The following is a 20559-nucleotide window of genomic DNA, read 5'->3' on the forward strand; positions in this document are numbered from 1 at the left end:
GTCGTCCTTTCACAGGTTTGCACAGATGAAGAATGAAGTTACTCAATATGTGGCCACTTGTACTCTGGCGAAGTATCTGCTAATCACTACTGTATGTAATATTTACATAAAGACTGTGCTAAGAAACAGTATAAAATTTAAACTTACCATGACTGAAGACTGCACAAGTGACAAGCGTCACTTTTACTGCTGCTCCTGTATGTTTTACTTGGCACATGTTGCTCATGTGACAGTGTCTGCATGTTTCAGTGAAAGTGCCATTACTACTGTATATGGACCATTACCTTTTTGTTGTTCTTTCTTTAAATGTTTCTCATTTAAGTGAGAACTGTAATGTTAATATGTAGTATTTTTGGACTTTCTAGGTTCGAAAAAAGTTGTAGTGTTATCAGGCGTTCTGGACCTTGTTTTTTAAATCTCCCGTTTGAGTGCACTGACTGTGAACTTTTACTCTGTTTTTTTGCCCAGCTTCAGATTTGTTATGCAAAAGGCTGATTAATGAAATTACAAAAAAAAGTTTTTCTCAATAAATGGTTTATTTTAGGAAGTTTTTTGTGCAGTTCTCTCTCCATGGTTGAAGATGCTAATATATATAACAAACCCAAGACATTCTGGGATAAAACATCCACCCTGAAGCATTTGAGAAGCAACAAAGCATGGACTAAAATCACAGCCTTCTGTGCCAGTGAGTTCTTCTGGATAAGTTACTCTTACAAATGCCTGTTGAGTTCATCAGCATGCAAGCAAGAGTAGTTAAGGTTTTTACCCCTTGTGCTGCTTGTGAAGGAAGTATGAACTGTTCAGTGGTTACAGCTGTGTTCAATATGGCCAATGCATTTTTGCAAGTACACAGCATCTGCAGTGAGGAAAAAATCACTAGAGCTTTTGGCACAAATCACATGGGTGGGGTTCCTACAAGTACTTTTTAAAACCTTAGAACTCAGTAGTGTGGAACATAAGAGCAATCTTTTACCAGAATGTGGGGCATTTCCTTTCATTCAGGAGGTCCTGGATTTTCTTTCTGTGCTCTTAAAAAGCAGCATACCACCTCCTGATATATGTATGGGTCTCTGAAATGTCAGTGATCACCTAATTTTTGACTTCTTGTACCCCCTCTGGCTAATCTTCCCAGAGGCAGCAACATCTCCCCCTGAGTGTATCCACAGATCATGATAGTCGAACAGCCTTCATCACATATGAAGGCTTGCTGCCTATCTAACCTATTTAGAAGACCACTGATGTTAGGCCCTGCTTAGTGTAAGATACACCAACCAACTCCTAGTTTGCATTGAATTTCAGAACATACTTGTGACTGCCAGCAAGAAATATAGAATGCTGATCAATGTTAGGAAAACAAAGTCAACACAGCAAGGTATGGTGTGCAACAGCTGTATCGTGATGGTCAAGTGGTGAAACAAGTGAATGATGTAGCCATCTCTTGATTGTTCGTGTCTAATTTCCCCTACTTAGGGAGATTAACACGGATGTGTAGTTTAATTTGACAACAGTGCAGTTTTTGCAAGCTGTTCATGTCAACCCTCCTGTAGGGCTGAGAGAGCTGGATACTTCCAGTGGAGGATTTGAGCTTTGGTGATGCTGCATAACCAGAAGTGTGAATAATAAGAGATTAATTTTTAAAAAAAGCACAATGACTGCAGAAAGTTGTGTAGGGTCTCAAGACACAGTACATTAATCAAGCAAGATTGCATATAAATGACAAAAGGGAAGAAAGATCCAGATGCACTAGGATCCAATATAGAGAGTGGACATTTTACAAGTCTGTTGCATCTGAGGGTAGTCAACCGCTATAGTGGAGCTGTCACCTGAAAAAGACCACCTAACATAGTTTTGAAACATTTCTCCACAACCAACTAGGGCTACGGGAAGTTCACATTTTGGCTGCTCTGCTTCCTTGAGTGTGATACAGGAGGTAGAGTTTTACATTCTTTAATCTGCTCTTTAGCCCAGAAAAGCCAGTTGTGTAACCTAATAAAAAAACCCTCCACATTTGCCAATCAACTCTAAACATATACCTTTTAAACAGGCCAGTGGTGCAGTGTCCACAGCTGGATTGAAACATTGGTGAAGACACCTGCAAACATCACCAAATAGGACAGCCTATAAAGTCACACTACCCACCTGAAGCTCAGAGGTGTTTTGAAAAACACAAACAAAAGAAAATTTATTTTGCTTCACTTTAACAGCCTTCACATTTTCCTTCCCAGGCTGTTGAAGCAACCCTCAGCTAGAGTGTGTTTGGTATCAGTTGCATTAAAAATTCCTTGCATTTCAAAGACAAGTTTTGCACTCTAACTCTTTATTTTTTTGGTATAAACAAACTTAAGACTACTTTTGTTAAGGCAGTTGTAAAACATAAGTTGCTCAGGGGAGGGGAAGTGAACACTGATGTCTAACAAGACAATATGTATGTCATTCTTTTAATACAATAAACCAGACTTAATTTTGGCAAGTACCTTTTACAGGCATTCCAGCAAAGCCACAAGAGGTACAATGCTGATTTCAGCAGTAAGGGCAGGATAATCACTTAAATTTATGTAGAGTTTTGGAAGGTCCAATCCTACATTCCTTGTGCATCTAAAATTCCCAGTTAAAGCAATAGGACTTCTGGGAGTGCATGGAATGAAAGAGACAGATTTAAGTGCTTTAGCCTAATCTAATCTATTTTAATTCTCTCACTCAGAATAATTGATATGTATGAAGAAACACTCCACAATTACATAAACATTTTCATATTAACATTAAAATAAATACAAGGGATGTATGCCTCTGAACTAATACACATTTGCTGTTCAGCAGTGAGCCCCAGTTGAAAAAGACCCTCCCCCTACTTTACCAAACCATACACTTTATCTGCACCAGTAAAATGGCTTAAACAGAGTTTTCCCTTCCTGCCTTCACTTTCAAAATGACAGGGACAGGCTGTGCAGGATTATGGGTGGTGGTGTCAGCAGTCCCCTTCATGTCAAGCCATCCCCTAAGGGGTTTCTGTGCAGTACTGTATTGGGCTGTGTTTCTCCCTTGGTGGAGCGTTCCAGTTAGTTCTGTTCTCCTTCTCTACACCAGTAACGCACTGTGGCAAAAGCATGGGAGCAGCCTTTATTCTCAGTATCTCCAAGGAAGTTACTCCATTCTATAATGTAGAAAAGGCCAAAGGAAGCCTGCAGTCATGTCGTCTTTGTTCACCTAAAGTTCACCTTCATTTCACTGAATATTGAGAATCTGGAAGGAATAGGCTAGCCTTAGCAGTGAGTTTAAAAGACCCTTTCCCACTAAGAGCTAGTTAAGGCTGTGTGGGCAGGAAACCCTGAAGTCTCAGCAATTAGATACCAGCAAAATCAATCTGCCTCAGACTCCTTCCTTCAGACTAACAGCCATGAGTTTCAAACCCATTCCTTGCAACTGCCCCTCTACTAAAAAATAGCACTACCTACCCCCTTATTAAGTTAGAAATATTCATCTCAAGTAACATTTCAACTACCGAACAGCAAATACCTTGTTCATGGATTTCTTTGCACTGTTAGCCCTGTTTCTTTGAGTATCCCACTGCACTCTTATCTGGTACAAATAAACCTGCTTGAGAAGCTTTCACTAAATTCCCAAATACAGATGGAAGCTGTGGCTTGGTGAAATGCACTATGCCAAAATCTAGAAGAACAAGTGAATAGTGACCTTTAGGTATTCACTGGTTACAAAAAACTTTTTAAAGGAGGCGATTTCCACAGGTTATGATGTTTAAAAACCAAGAGGGCACAAAGGCAGCAGAGCTAGGATATAAAAACAAGCCTAGCTTAATGAAGGACAGAATTCTTTCCACAGGGCAAGGGACTGGAATCGCTATAGGCAGTAAGGTTTTGTCACTGGAAACTAGATCAACTCCGCAGGACTGTGAACTGGAAGGCATGCCCAGAAAAAATTAACACCTAAGGAAATCGTCTAGCTTCAAGTTATCTTAAGCTGCACCCTCTGAGGCTAAGTGTAGTTATTTCTCAGAAGAGACAAAAGCAAATGATTCCCCAACCTTGTTTTGTTGAAGGACATACAGCTGCTTTTCTTTCCTACCACTGTATGAAGGCCCATAGGTATAAGTATTTTGTAAGCTAAAAATGATCTTATTACTTCTCCCAAAATGTAAACAGCATTCAGTCTAATCATTGCACACATCAGTGCTCTGAAGCTAATCCCAAACTGCTTAGTAATTGTAAGGAATGGTGGTGGGGTAGGTACATTTGTCATGTCTCAACACCACGGCTCTGTTCAAAATTCACTGGGCCAAATTCTACCACCAGTTACATCACAAAGACCCTACTCTTGCAGTTTGAGCTGGAGGGACAGACCCTCATACTCCGTCCCGTTCAAGTTAATAGGTGCAGGGACTGAGTGGATCTCATTGTACAATTAGGACCAATATTGGAATAGCTCTGCTGAGACCTGTTTTCTGCAGAGGGCTTGGTTCAATTTGTCATTTCTTTAATTGAGCAAAGTATATTGAAACAACAGATTATGGTCATTAACATGATCTAGACATACAAAATTTCCATTTTAATTTTCTTATACCCCCATTTATGATCCATTCCTGACAGCATGTTAAGAAAAACCTGTATCCCTGCACAGTCAACTGCTTATATCACACTAGATTTTTTTTTTCTTCCAAATATAAGACACTTCATAGGAAAACCAACAAACAAAGGCCAACCTGTTTTGGAGAGGTGAGATGCAGAACACCTTTCAGCGAGCCTGAAATCTAGCCCCAGCTCCAAGGAAACAAAATGGGAGCACAAATTCAGTTACGCTCACCCCCACCCTCACTTGAAGGAGCATGATGTGCAAGTAAAGAGTGTTCAGAAGTTGCATTTGTTCCCTCTGGATTGAAGCAGTCTCTGGAGATATTACATTTGTTTCTGCTTGTTGTCATTGTTGCCATAGGTAGAGCCCTTGTTAATTTCAGTCACCCCTATCATCCATCGGACACCAACAGAAGCTGTAGTGAGAGAAGAAAAAAATTACGTAAAACTTGACTGCCACCAGGTAGCGATTACCATGTAAGCCACACAGAAGAGGTTTTAAAAGGCTAGTGGTGGTAACATGAGGCTTGCTGTATTACCTTGTTGACAATAGTAATTATAAAGCACTTTTTAATCCATAGATCTCTGGGCTTTACAAAGGAAGGTAACTATTAACCCTGTTTCACAGACAGGAAATCAGAGCCAGAAACATGCAGTGACATGCCCAAGGGAAGACAACAGTTCAGCAGGAGCTGTGGAAATAGAACCCAGCCCTTGCAAAGACTGGACATGCTTCAGTCCATAAGACACTTTATACGCTTTTGCATATTAGAACCCTACTGCTGTTCCTGCGCTAATGAGCGCCACAGTTACGAATGTGCTAAGAACTAACCACATTTCACTAGTTAAAGTCCAATGTCAGCTTCAACGTTCTGCATTTGAAGGAGCGAGTGTATTAATATGATCCATTTGCAATATTTGAACTAGAAAGGAATTTCATTTCTCACAAAAAGTGAACAGACTTGTTTAAACAGGTTTCAGAGTAACAGCCGTGTTAGTCTGTATCCGCAAAAAGAAAAGGAGTACTTGTGACACCTTAGAGGCTAACAAATTTATATGAGCATAAGCTTTCGTTGGCTACAACCCACTTCATTGGGTGCGTGCAGTGGAAAATACAGTAGGAAGATATATCTACACACAGAACATGAAACAATGGGTGTTGCCATACACTCTGTAACGAGAGTGATCAGTTAAGGTGGGCTATTATCAGCAGGAGAAAAAAAAAACCTTTGTAGTGCGAATCAGGATGGCCCATTTCCAACAGTTGACAAGAAGGTGTGAGTAACAGTAGGGGAAAAATAAACATGGGGAAATAGTTTTACTTTGTGTAATGACACATCCTCTCCCAGTCTTTATTCAAGGCTAATTTAATGGTGTCCAGTTTGCAAATGAATTCCAATTCAGCAGTGTCTGTTTTTGAAGTTTTGTTGTTGAAGAATTGCCACTTTTAGGTCTGTAATCGAGTGACCAGAGAGAGGGAAGTGTTCTCCGACTGGTTTTTGAATGTTATAATTCTTGACATCAGATTTGTGTTAATTTATTCTTTTATGTAGAGACTGTCCGGTTTGGCCAAAAGTTTTTTTTTCCTCCTGCTGATAATAGCTCTCCTTAACTGATTATAGTTGGTATGGCAACACCCATTTTTTCATGTTCTTGTGTGTGTGTGTGTGTGTGTGTGTGTATATCTGTCTTCCTACTGTATTTTCCCCTGTATGCATCTGATGAAGTGGGTTTTAGCCCACGAAAGCTTATGCTCAAATAAATTTGTTATTCTCTAAGGTGCCACAAGCACTCCTCATTCTTTAGACTTATTTAAAGTGCATTGGAAACCCTCATTCCCTCACACTCAATAATAAGCACACTGGGGTAACTTTGCTAAATACCTTACTTTTTTCAGCTAACATTGCTCTCGACTGTGTGGTGTTCTCTGGGTATCCCTTGTAGACTGATTGATAGGTTATCAAAGGCTGCATTGAAAAGATTTTCAGATGTAATCACTGCATCCTATAGCTCATTGTAGAAAGGGGAATCTGTCTATAAAAGGGCAAGCTTCATAAAGATATCTTGGTGGCTAACGCTCAAGTGCCATAGGAGCACAAGTCTCCGTGCACAGCCATGGCACTTGGAGCCTGATCCAAAGCCTACTGCAATCATGAAACTATTCCTACCGATTTTTTTAAAAGCCCAGCCCCTGTTGTGGTTTTGGCTGAGAGTGAAGGGGGAAGCCCCTGCACATTCTTTGTATCCATTATTTTTCTATCATCATTTGCAATAGCATCATTAAATTCATGTTTTTCATGAGAAGAATTAACATTGAACAAATTTCCCAAGTCCAAACATCCTGCACATGGTAGCAGAGGCCAGACGCTCAAGTGCTTTGTATCAGATCATGGCCAGTACTGGGGCACCCTTGGACATAGAGCAACTGGCCCATTATCTCAGAATGTAAAAGAAAAACAGTCATACTTAATCTAACAGTTGTGTTTAAACGGCCCAAAGTCAGTAGGAGGCCTTCTCAGGGTTGGTCCCATCAGATGCTGCAGCAGCAGTCAAATCAACCAAGAAAAACAGAAGCTGAGGAAACTTTCCTGTGTTACTTTAATCAACACCAGCTTTAAAAAGTGATTTCCCCTCTTACAACACAATGGACTGTCTCATGGGGGATGTTTCCCTTTACTGGAGTCATAAATGAGCCATTTGATACAGGTATCACATCTCCCCCACTGCCACAACATGCCAGCCAGGTGTAAAGAAAACCTCCCAGTGTCCTACACAGTGCAGTGAAAGGAAAGCATTTGCAGAACAGGTTAAAGGTTCTTGATACAGGGCCCTGGAAATGTCCCATCTGAAATTATGATGGGATATGCATTACTAGGGAGGTATTGAATTCAAACATTAGACTTCACTTTGTCTCTTGGAAAGGAGTGTGCAGTTATATCATTAACAAGCTCCTGCTCCTGGATCACTGACCTAGAGGGGAGTTTTGCTATTTGCCTCCATGGGGATAAGATCAGGGTCTTAGAAAACTGGACATATTGGTCAGAAATTCCCTAGATGGTTTATAACAGGAAGAAGCACAAGTTGATTTGACAGTAGGTCAAAAATAATCAACTGATTAATAACCTTATTCCCCCTGGCTCCTGCTCCCCAAGCACAGGGATGGCAATTCAACCCAGCCTTTACATGGTCACACAAGCTCCTCCTCCCGTTGAAAAGACTAGGGACAAGCTCCAACAGGGGAGTCCTCACCCTTGGCCTGCTCCTGCAGATATTTTGCAGGAGGAAATGCTCAAACTCCTACTTCCAGAATGACAGATTGATTCCATTTCCCCTCTCCAGCATCCATGCAGTTGTTCGCAAATCCCTTTTTCTTGGGATTTATGCACTGTTATTCAGCTGGAATCTTCTCTGGACACCTCCCCTCATTAAGATCATTCAAAGGCAAATCATTAGCAGGTGCCTGTGCATTTAATTAGTTCCTGTCATATCAGAATATGAACCTCCAAGCAAGGGTTGTTTTGTTTTTACTGAAAAGCACAGTTGGTGGCAAACGTATAGCACTAAGCCTATGAGAAGCATCACCACAAGGAGGAAAAGGCTTCTCTGATGAAAAGCTCAACACTACCAACCTATCCCGAACCAGCCAGCCCAAACATGAATAATTTCCTGAAGTCTTATGGGCAACCCTAGGGAGCTCACATGATTTCACTTACTATAGTCAAGCCTTCATCAAGGTCTTTTAGCCACCAAGCAGAGTCTAGGAGAGAAGGAGAGACAGAGGAACAGAGAAAGAGAGAGACATCCACACACACTCATGCACAGTTTATTAGAAATACATGCTCTCATGCTCTGTGAGGGCCCAATCCAACACCCACTGAAGTCCGTGGAAGACACCATAAATACTGACCAAGTTGCTTATGAATTAATGATTTTTGTACCAATCTGAAGAAAGCAAGAAATAGCTCAGCATTCTTCCCTAAAGCATCAGCACATCCCTAACCAACCTGAGAAAATACAACCAGCATGACCAAAACCAGTGGCTACCTCTTGTCCACATTCCAGTCAAGGTCACTCAAATCACTTCACTGATGGGGAGTAATTAAAAATAACCAGTCTCTTCTTTGCTGCAAGTATTCCCTGACTGGTTTGCCCAAGTAGGCAAGATGCCCAACAGTGGTTCACAAGAGTTGCTCATTTGAAATATAGCTGAATGAAGTAAAATCTTTTTGTATACAGCCAGAAGCCACTAAACGTGCAATCCACTGAGATTGTGTATCAGGCCTCTCTGGCAAATGCTAAAAGGTTTGAATTGTTACAGCAGCTCCTGTTTTGTGCCCTTGGCAACTTGTTCCAAGGAGGTGAACTGGTTGGCTTGTTAAAATACCCACCTGCCTTTTTAATAGGAAGAAGAAGAAAAGAAATTTGAAAGAGCCGCATTATCAAACTACAGAATGTTGAGAAAGACACATAGGAAAGTCAAAAGGGCATATTTTGCCTACAGGCTCAATTTCAAAAGAGACGGAGGAAAAATATAAGGTACAATAGGGATTTTCCAAACCTCTTCAGGAGAGGGATCTATAGGCTGGAAATAAGCTCACAAGACACCCTCATTTAGGAAGGCATTAAAGGAAGAGATCAGAAACTGCAGACCTTTACAGCTAATCTCAGTAGTGGGAAAGACTGTAAAGTCATTGATTACAGACAAAAATAGGAAAATACCTGGACACGTATAAGCACGACGATAGTGAATATGGATTCAAAGGGAAGGTCAGGATTAACTAATTCCTTTCAAACACAGTTTGATCTTCCAAGGATGAAGCCACACATGATCTACCTGAACCTTCAAAACAGGTCTCGACAGTGGAAGGATGTTGTAGTGGTTGGATCAGGTGAAGGCAAGACTGCTTGGTTCTTTTCCCAGCTTTCCCCCCAACTCACCATGTAACCAAATTCTACGCCGATTTACACCCTCACTGAAGTAATGGAGAGTAAGGATAATTTGGCCCATTGCACTTCATCTTACTGATCTGTAAAACAGATCACCAATTAATAATAATACACCTGGCTGGGGTGTAACAAGGTTCACTGATGATATAGAATATACTTTGAGCTGCTTGGATGAAAGGCTAAGTTAGGCCAAAGTATTTCTTTTTAAAATGTTGTATACAGGGAGTGTGCTAGGGTAAAATATTACAGGAGCAAAATCACAAGTGAAGGGCTGGTGGAATGAAATGTCCAGTCCCACCTCCTCCTGCTCCCTTTCAGGCAGCTGTTGCCCACAGTGAGATCCATGGTCCTCAGTGATGCTGTTGTATATTTGTGCACAGCAGCACATGGCAGGGAAGGGAGAAGCTGCCTCGAGATGGCCTCACTCGTGCAGAGAGAGGCCGCACTCTCACTCGGACTGGAAAAAGCCTGTAACACGAGGACTCAGTTCAACCAAAAACAAAATGGCAACAATGATTTTGGTTTCAAATGGCCAAGAGCTGGGAAAGAGAGTGGAGAGGAAGAACCAGAGTAGGACATGTGAGCTGGGATAACAACAAGACAGAAAATCAAACCATCACCGCAGTGCCTGGCAACAGAAAAAGAGGAAATCAGCATGTGGAGCTGAAAAACAGAACACAAATCAGAGCGATTGTTACGGCAACCAAGCAAACTACATCCCAGGGCTTTTACAGAGTTGTGGGCGCAGTGCTGTACCTGCTACAGAAAGGCTACTGCAGAATTGAAGAAGGTACAACAGATGGGCCTTAGAAGGATGACAGGGCTGGACAGGGGTGAGGTAGTCACGCTTAAGAGAGTATTAAGAAGTGCTCAATTCTGAGGTTTATGTGGAGGAGGTGGATCCCAAAAGCTGCCTGGGGAGGGTGGAGGGGACAGAAAGAAAAAGAAGTAATAGCACAGCACTTGAACCTTTGAAGGCAACACTGCATGGACAGGGGCTCATATTTAATCCCAAAAGGTCAGATTCTCTTTACTGAAGTTCTCAACCTGAGCCCAGTAGCAAACTGAGTAAAAGGGTTTTGTCCAAAAACTCTATTTAAGTTCGGGGCATGGAAGGCCCAGCACCAGGAGCATGCAGAGACAGGGTACAGCTGCTACTACGGCCCAGCCTATGGCCTGGATTTATAGATAGAGTTCCAGCTTCAGCCACACAAATAACTTTGTTCCCAGTTCCCCCACCCACTATAAACTATGGATATGGTGCGAAGGGAGTGCAGTCTCTTACACTTTACCCTCTTCATGCAAGGAAAGAGTTGCTTTAAGATCTAAAATGTCCATTTAAGCAGCCTGAGTTCTCGCTCAGGCACAACTGAAGGACTTTTGAAAGAATAAGAAATGGAAGACTGGGCTCAAAGAGTTCGTCAATGCGAGGAGAACCTGCCAAAGGCACCAATATGCGGTACAACCACCATGGTATTATAACAAATCCACGGTAACTTACAGCTTCACAGTTAGCCCCTGTCCCCATTCTCCTCCCCATGGGGGACTTGAAATTTCATGGCTATAATGGGATTAGGTAGAAACTTCCCCTATGGAACATCTCTCATCCCCTCCTCTGAAGCACCTCAAACTTGCCATTTTCTGAGACAGACAGGACATGGGACTAGATGGACCCCTTGTCTGATTCAGTAGGGCAATTTCTCTGTTCCTAAGTTTGATTTTACAAATATTTTATCTAAAATTTTGACTTTTCCCCTTTATGCTATATTCTATAGTTCCCCCCCCCCCAAACTTTGAGAGACTTAAAAACAATTCTACAAAAAAGAACCTTGCCATTCCAAACTATTATACATTTGTCATGATGTGCATGCATGGAGAGGGGGAAAAATTACATTTGTGCAATTTCTTTTTAATACCCTTCACATATTGTCAGATTATTCTTCACATTTCTCTTAAATTTCCACTTACAGCGGGAGTGCTCTAGACAACCAGGGATGAAAGATGCAACTCTGACAGTTCTAAGATATGCTTTTTGTAGGCAGAATGTGAACCACAGCAACCAGAATTTAAAACAGAGCCAACAGTGCAATGTGCTGCACTCGCAGAAAAGGATTCTCTAACAGAGCTCTCAACCACAAATACAAATTCTTTGGCATTCTCTGAACTCTGTTATAGCTGATAACACCACACTGGTTTTTGAGTCAATTCAAAACTACAAGCAAAAGTTACAATAAAATTAAAAGGTCGGTCTTACAGACTCAAATATTTGCAATACTTTTCAAAGGTAACACTTGAAGTCATCTTTTCTTTCTCTCTCTTATACCTTATGTGTCAAGGAGAGGTGGAATAAGGTGTTTTTATTGTTCTCCTGCAGAACATTCTTATTGACTTACTACACTCCGGTGAAAAAGAAAATTGCTAACTTGGGTATTTCCAACCTTGCTATGACTCAGTCATGTTTAAGGTTATAATAATAAAAAATCCCAGCTGCAATGATAGGAACACATGCCTCTCATTAAAGAAGGGGAAGGAGTAACCAGGCTGTGACTGCTACTATGTCATTCCAGCCTTTCTAACTTGCCATGAAAGTTTAAGTTATCTCAGAAGATGATAGCGGGGAAGCCTATGGCTAGTTGGTCCCCAAGAAACCAATTGGCGGGGAGGGGGAAGGGATGTAAACCAGGACAAGGTTGCCCCAGAGCAGTGTTAAGGAGGGAGCTGGGCTCAGATTGGGTGGCTATGGTTCCAGACCAGTTGACCAATTTACAAGGCCATTAGGGAGTTGCTCTTGATTGGCAGGGTGCTGGCCAGTGGATCTATTCACAGGGATTGAAAAGCGTGTCAGACTGAGCCTTTGCTCTGTGCAATTGGTTCTAGTACTAAGAAAAGAGTCTCAGTACAGATCCTATATGGTAATATACAGTATTTAAAAATATGTTAATTCCCCCCTCATCAGTTAATTCCTGGCGTTTCCTCAGCATAACCACTGCTGTAAGCAACATGTCGGTGCATTCTCGGTAGGTACAGGGAAGTTCCATATTTATGTTACAATACATATGTAAGTCATATCGCTTACATAACTGACATGCAACAGCATTTGAACAACCAAAGCTGCTTCATCAAGATTTCCACTTGGTCTAGTCCTGAATAGTATAAAAAAAGTTAACATATACAGAAATCAGGGAGTTTAAGAAGGGCAACTTTTTCAAAGCTGTGTGGCTAAGTTGCATGCACAAAACATGCAGCTACACATGCAGAAAGTGAAACTACACACAGAGTTTTCATTCGGACACAAATTAATCACTTCTGCAGACTAGGTGGTTTTTAATTTACTGACTATACTAGGGGCCCATTCTGCCCTCAGGTACACTCATGACAACACTAGTTCTACCACATAGAACAGTTTATTTTAACCTTTAAAACCCTGTTACAGTTCATATTGGAAGCTGTTGGGAGTTATGTCAGTAGCGAGCCACTCCTGTTTCCATTGCAGCCAATGGTAGCAGGTCCTGTGACAGCACTCGCACACGTATAATAGAAACGTACACAAGCTCATGCAGATTTTAAGAGATCTCATTATTACTCATGCTTGTTTTGAATTGTATAATTCTCTTGCCTGTAAAAGATACTTTATGGACTGGAGCCATGTCAGACAGCCCAAATGTTATCTTTTTAGCATTAGACATTTAAGAGCTATTTTCCCCCTTAAAACCCAAGAGCAATCCTTTATTCTCCTGCATATGAAATCAACCTTCCCCTTTGAAATACTGTTGACAGCTTCTTTATTAACAAAGGGTAAACTTTGGATATAACAAGAACTGTTCTCTTCTATATCAAGTGTAGAAATCCAGAACATGACCCAGTCCTGTGTTCTGTCTGAAGTCAATAACCACATTGAATTCTTCCAATAGAGTTACCAGAGTTTGGTTTAATCAGCCCTCATTTCTTGATCTAACCCATTAAGTAGATGCACCATAGGAATTAAGTGTAAAATTTTCAATGGTGCTGTAGTAATTCAGGAACTTAAGTCTCACCAAAAGTCAATGGGACTTAGGCTCCTAGTCACCTTTGAAAATGCAAATTTAGGTGTTTTGGGATCCTAAGTCACTTAGATGCTTGCTCTTTGGGACAAGGGACTCCCATACAAATAACACCAAGATCATTTATTTATTTATTATTTTTGTGTAACATTGAGAGGGAATGGCTCAGCATTCACAGTATGGAATTATAAAATCACACTGGGGGCTTGAAGAGTTCAAGCTGAACTGATGTAGTTAAATATAGTCCAGTTATCTATTGCTCCCATCAACACAAGTTAATTAAAGATACTATAATTATCTTGGGTAGATGGGAGCAATAGATAATTGCTAGTCTACTATGATATTATTGCTCTGATTCAACCATAGAATCAGCCATTTCTCTTATACAATTCTTTTCTTCAAAAACACCAGGTGCTGAGATTGCAAGCAAATACTTTTATTACTCTATAATAAGATTGGTCAGAGAGTGTCTGTCTGGAAGAGAAAGAGGGAAAGGTTTGAAACAGAATTGAGGATTACAGGCAAGAGAAGCACTCAAATACCTCTCATCTCTTTTCCCTCACAGGATGCTTGTTCACCGTAGCTCTCTTACCTTGAGCCCATAAAACAGAAATACATGACAAACCTGGCTCTGAAATTTCTGCTTTGACAGAGTGCAGTAAATCTATGATCAGATATTATGGACTTGGGTGGTCCAGAATCAGGAAGCTTATCTGTGAAATATGGGACACAGAACAATCATAAACACAAAAAATACACCTGCATATCCTGGATGCCACCTTTTGATCTAAGGTATTTTCATTAGTAGAATGGAAGAAAGAACTACATCCTAGGATGAAATATACCTATCAATTTTAAAAGTCTATTCTAGCATTAGGCTATGAACAATGGTAAATTGCTTTCAGTACATTCCACTAACCCCTGTTTACAATAATATAAGCTTCCTTTGGCTGAGATATGTTAACTCAGCTGGGCACTAGAGCTCTGACTCACATTGCCAATGAAGGCAGAGAAGCTAAGATTGTGCAAATAGAGTATGGATGTATTACATACTGGATCTGCCAAATAAACAGCTCTACTTGGTGCAGAGGGTCATGAGATTTAATGTAGTTTTATATTGTTCCACCATCATCTCTTGGCTAGTAAATTTTTGGAAAAAACAAAACCAAACCCTGCTGACTATTTAGCTATTGCAAAAGATAGGGGCCCACAACTATGTGATGTTAGGGCACCTCTCCATAGGAGCAAGTGTAGCAAGTTCATAGCAGAGATCCTCAATACACAGACAACAGGACCGTTTTTCCAGGACTGTTACTGGAGCTCTGCTATTGGCTACAACAGCTTGTGTGACCAGATGAGCTAAAATTGAGGTGTCCCAGCAGAATGTGACTGAAGATGTTGCCAATTAAAGATAAAATACATACATGTTGGAATTTGTAGGGAAAAGCATAGCCCTGTAAATTAAACAAAAGTAACTGACTAAAAATAAAACCGGAGGTATTGTATCCTGTAAAGGCTCAGTATTCTTTTACTCCTGTCCCTTTCTGAACCCTCAATTTAAATGAGCTTGCTGTTTCCTAACGAGCCACGAAGCTTGCACCTTTTGGGGCTCAGATGTGGCCCAGTATCTTTTGGGTGTCTCAACAGCACGATGAACCAGTCCCGCCCCAAATTGATTGATACTATGTTTCACATGCTACGGGATTTTTCCCTCCTCACAATAAACGCAGTGGTTGCAAGTTGTCATTAATTATCGGTTAAGCTCCAAGGTTGGGCTATTCAAAGGAACCTAAGAGAATTAGTCCCTCAGTTCCCACTGCAATTCAACAACACTGGGTGCCTAACTCCCCTGAATTTCAGGTTTCTTTTAACATTAAAACACAGAGGAGTGCAGAGCTGCTGTGAAGCATAATAGGTTCTCAAATCCCTGTTGAAGGTTAAACCCTGCAGCGTCACACAAAATGCGACTGCCAGGCACTTACTAGCAACGAGTATGGTATGCAACAATTCATTAATCTTGCTAGCTTCACTGCATCCCTCAACCACATCTCAGTGTCCTGGGAGCTTGCTCACTTGCTTTGGCTGCAGCAAATGGTTGTAGATTACTTTTTCAAACTTCCAAAGTAGAGACCTAAGAACCAGTCCTGTGGATGAGCATCACATTCAAACAGTCTCAGCAACCTGCTTATTAAACTAGCCTATTAAATTGCTGGAACCAGCAAAGTGCTCTAGTGAGGATGAGGCAGGAAAGAAAAGCAAAGGGCTTCTTTTGTATTTGTCGTACCATAATCAGCTTTCTTTGGTCCCTTCCTCCCTTATTGTTCAGGGAGAAAAGATGATGTAGTAGTTAAGGCACTAGGCTACACCTTGGGAGTCACTCGACTAAGTCACTTAAGACCCAGATTTTTAAAGGTATTTAGGTGCCTAACTCCCATTCATTTCAGTAGCAGTTAGGTGCCTAAATACCTTTAAAAATCCAGCCTTAGTCTTTCTGTGCCTCAGTTCCCCACCTGTAAAATGGAGCTAGTAGCACTTTCCTACCTCACCGAGGTATTGAGAGGGTAAATGCATTAATGATTGTGAGGAGCTCAGATATAATGGTAATGGGGGCCATATAAGTACCTCATATAGATAATAGAGTGGTGTCAAATGCCTTAGGCTATAACCTACTGCAAAGGACTACACAAGCACCATCCACTTAGACAATAACCCCGCTACCTCTTGATCGGAGTGTCAAGTCCTCCCCAGGATGAAGGAATGCTTGAGGTGGCTCTGCCTCTCTTTTCTTAGACTCATGCCTCTCTTTTCATCTCCCTCCCCCCTTTTGAGCAGTTGACTGAACATGGATGGCTTTCTACAGGAGATGCCCTAGTTCCAACCACAAATTATTGGATTAGATGCAGGAACCGCGGTGTGTCATGCAAAAGGCAGACTGGATGGCCACAGTGGGCCCTTCTGGCCTTAAAAGTTCATGAATCAATAAATATGTTGCATTTCTTTGGACCTTTTGTAAAACTCCAAGACCAGGAGAAGGTATTTGCAACAGTCAGTGTCACTGGATGCATAACTCAACAGAATGAATGAGCATTAAATTCCTCTCCTGGGCTTTCATGATGTCCCCAAGCCCACACTCTACAAGAAGAGAAAACTTCATAAACCTGTAGGCAGCAATCTGGAGCATCACTGATTCTATGGCTTCTATGAAAACCACCACCTTATTAAGTGGCACGCCAACAAAAAAACAACTACACCAGACTTAGAGCAGTAAGACAACAGATAATATGGAGATACAATTGATACTCTATTGGATTTATTCGTTATAATGATTTTATACTTAATGGGCCAGATCCTCAGTAGCTAGCTCCACTGCCTTCAACAGGGTTGTGCCAATTTACACCAGCAGAGGCTCTGGGCCTACATTTTTAGCATCAATGTACTCAACATGATCTCGGTAGCTGGCAACAATACAATGCTCATACACAAGTACATAACCTCTAAGAATACTGTTGAGTTGGGGGTCTGAAAAGGCTTTGTTTCTTTATTTTCTCATTTCAATTTTAAGCTTCTTTTCATGAGAGAGAGAGAGAGAGAGAGAGATCGATCGATCTGAGGTCCAGAAGAAGGTGAAAGGCAATCCAGTTGAAAGTCTCTGGCTGAAGATAAAAGAGGAAGAAAAACAGGGGTGACATAATGGTAGGGGCCTAGAGCAACAAATCAAAAGGTGGATGAGGCATTTTTTAAGAACAAAAACCAAACTACCTGGTAGTAACAGGGAATTTTAACTACCCAGACATCTGTTGGAAAAAATAACAGAAAAAAAAAACACAGAATGTCCATTAAGTTCTTGGAATGCATTGGAGGCAATTTCTTGTTTCAGAAGACAGAAGATGTAACCAGGGGAGACGGGGGGCAACCGTTTTAGACTTGATTCTTACTTACAGGGAAGAATTGGTTGTTAAATCTGAAGTTTGAAGGGAATTTGGGTGAAAGTGATCATGAAGTGGTAGATTTCATGATTCTAAGGAAAGGAAGGAGTGACAGCAGCAGAATGAGGACAATGGACTTCAAAAATAATCAGATTAACAAACTCAGAGAACTGGTAGGTAAGATCCCTTGGGAAGAAATTCTAAGAGATAAAGAAATTCAGGAGAGCTGGAAGTTTCTCTGACAATATTAAGGCCCAACAGCAAACTATCCCAATGCGAAGGGAAGATAGGAAGAATAGTAAGACGCCAATAGGTCTCTATCAGGGATTCTAATGATCTGAAAAATCATAGAATCATAGAATATCAGGGTTGGAAGGGACCTCAGGAGGTCATCTAGTCCAACCCCCTGCTCAAAGCAGGGCCAATCCCCAACTAAATCATCCCAGCCAGGGCTTTGTCAAGCCTTACCTTAAAAACCTCTAAGGAAGGAGATTCCACCACCCCCCTAGGTAACCCATTCCAGTGCTTCTCCACCCTCCTAGTGAAAAAGTTTTTCCTAATATCCAACCTAGGAAAACCAACCAAGTTTTTCACTAGGAGGGTGGTGAAGCACTGGAATGCTTCAAAATCAAAAAAGAATCTTGCAAAAAGTGGAAATATGGACACATTGTTACAGATTAGCAAGCAAGTAGGGACAAAGTCAGAAATGCTAAGACACAAAACAAGTTATACCTAGCAAGGGACATAAAAGGCACTAAGAAGAGTTGTTGTTAATACATTAGGAGAAAGAGAGGTGAAGGCAAATGTAGGTCCAGTACTTAGTGGGGGAAGGAGAGCCAATAACAGACTATATCAGCAAGGCTTTGGTGTTTTATGTCTATTTTGCTTCAGTCTTTATTCAAAAGTTTTATGGTGACCAGATGCTTAACACAATTAATATTAACGGGGGAAAGACTACAAGCCAGAATAGAGAAAGAACAGGTTAAAGAATATTTAGGTAAGTACAGTGTATTCAAGTTGACAGGACCGGATGAAATTCATCTGAGAATACTTAAGGAATTAGCTGAAGCAATTTCAGAACTGTTAGCAATTATCTTTGAGAACTCCTGGACGATGGGTAAGGTCCTACGAACTAGAGAAAAGCAAACATAGTACCTATCTTTAAAAATGGGAACAAAAAGGACCTGGGGAATTACAGGCCAGTCAGCCTAACTTCAATACTTAGAAAAATACTGGAACAAATTATTAAACAATCAATTTTTAAGCACCTAAAGGATAAGAGAGGATTATATAAATATTAGCCAGCATGGCTTTGTCAAGAAGAAATCATGCCAAACCAACCTAATTTCCGTCTTTGACAGGATTACTAGCTTAGTGGATGGGGGAAAAGTAGACATGATATATCTTGATTTTAGTAATGCGTTGAAACAATTCCACTTGACATTATCATAAGCAAATTTTTAAAAATTGGTTTAGATGAAATTTCTATAAAGTGGGTGCACAACTGGTTAAAAGACCATACTCAAGAAGTAGTTGTTATCAATGGTTCACTGTCAGACTGGTAGAATGCATCTCATGGGGCTCACAGAGATCTGTCCTGTGTTTGGTATGATTCACTATTTTCATTAATGACTTGGATAATGGAGTGGGAGTATGCTAATAAAATTTATGAATGACACCAACCTGGGATGGATTGCAAGCACTTTGGAGAACAGGATTAGAATTCAAAATGACCTTGACAAACTGGAGAACTGGCCTGACTTCAACAAGGTGAAATTCAATGAAGACAAGTGCAAGGTACTTCATTTATGAAGGAAAAATCAAACACACAACCTCAAAATAGGGAATAACTGGGCAGGTGGTAAAGAGTCCTGTGGCACCTTATAGACTAATAGACGTATTGGAGCATAAGCTTTTGTGGGTGAATGCCCACTTCTTCAGATGCATGTCAGGTGGTAGTATTGCTGACAAGGATCTGGGGGTTAGAGTGGATCACAAACTGAATAGGAGTCAACAATGTGAGGCAGTTGTGAAAAAGGCAAATATTACTCTGGGTGTATTAACAGGAGTGTAATATGTAAGACATAGGAGGTAATTATCCTGCTGTACTCATCATTGGTGAGGCCTCAGCTGGAGCACTGTGTCTAGTTTGGGGCATCACACTAAGATGTGGACAAATTTGAGAGAATCCATAAGAGAGCAATAAAAATGATAAAAGATTTAGATCTGACGTATGAGGAAAGGTTAAAAAAAACTGGTCATGTTTAGCCTTAAGAAAAGCAGACAGAGAGGACTTGATACATCTTCAGATACATTAAGGGCAGTTATAGAGCACAGTGATCAATTGTTCTCCATGTCCACTGAAGGTACAATAAGTAGTTATCAGCTTACTTTGCAGTCAGGGAGATTTAAGTTAGACACCAGAAAAAACTTGCTAACTATACAGATAGTACTAGAATAGGCTTCCAAGGGAAGCCATGGAATCCCCCCCAGCATTGGAAGTTTTTAACAACAGGCTAGACAAACACCTACCAGGGATGGTCTAGATACACTGGGTCCTGCCTCAGCACAGAGCATCAGACTATATGACTAGTAAGGTCCCTTCCAGCACTACATTTCTATGAGTCTATGAAATCAGACCTGAGACACGAAGTTCAAACCCCATCTACACTCCCCCAAGCTCAGGGGAATTTGGCACCAAAGTTTTGGTTTGTAGCCATCTTTAATTTAAAAAAAAATAATAGTAATGAAATGTGGCCCAATGCCTGCTCATTTTCCTAACAAGGGATTCCACAAAAGTCAATAGGAATACTCTTTGTGTATGACAGGGCTCTGTAGCATGGATATCAGGCAATACTTAGTTTCAGAGTAACAGCTGTGTTAGTCTGTATTCGCAAAAAGAAAAGGAGTACTTGTGGCACCATAGAGACTAACCAATTTATCTGAGCATAAGCTTTCGTGAGCTACAGCTCGCTTTGTCGGATGCATAGTGTGGAAAGTGTAGAAGATCTTATTATATACTCACAAAAAGCATGAAAAAATACCTCCTCCCACCCCACTCTC

At 40.9% G+C, this 20559-nt stretch overlaps 2 protein-coding genes across 8 annotated transcripts in view; one reads left to right on the plus strand and one right to left on the minus strand.

Annotated features, from left to right (window-relative positions):
• MAP3K4 (mitogen-activated protein kinase kinase kinase 4) overlaps nt 1-504 on the plus strand; it is a 144452-nt gene extending 143948 nt beyond the window's left edge. For all 4 annotated transcript variants that reach the window (XM_074948723.1, XM_074948726.1, XM_074948725.1 and 1 more), the window contains one exon: nt 16-504. In XM_074948723.1, the coding sequence (XP_074804824.1) occupies nt 16-36 (21 nt within the window). In that variant the 3' untranslated portion in view covers nt 37-504. The remainder of the gene's footprint in view (nt 1-15) is intronic.
• Nucleotides 505-532: 28 nt separating this feature from the next.
• The window catches only part of AGPAT4 (1-acylglycerol-3-phosphate O-acyltransferase 4), a 123219-nt gene continuing 103192 nt past the window's right edge, over nt 533-20559 (minus strand). For 2 of the 4 annotated variants that reach the window (XM_074948730.1, XM_074948731.1), the window contains exon 8: nt 533-4999. In XM_074948730.1, the coding sequence (XP_074804831.1) occupies nt 4908-4999 (92 nt within the window). In that variant the 3' untranslated portion in view covers nt 533-4907. The remainder of the gene's footprint in view (nt 5000-20559) is intronic. The other 2 variants (XM_074948728.1, XM_074948729.1) reach the window with 1 other exon arrangement.

The sequence above is a fragment of the Natator depressus genome, chromosome 3 (genome assembly GCF_965152275.1).
Source record: "Natator depressus isolate rNatDep1 chromosome 3, rNatDep2.hap1, whole genome shotgun sequence".
Lineage (NCBI taxonomy): Eukaryota > Metazoa > Chordata > Testudines > Cheloniidae > Natator > Natator depressus.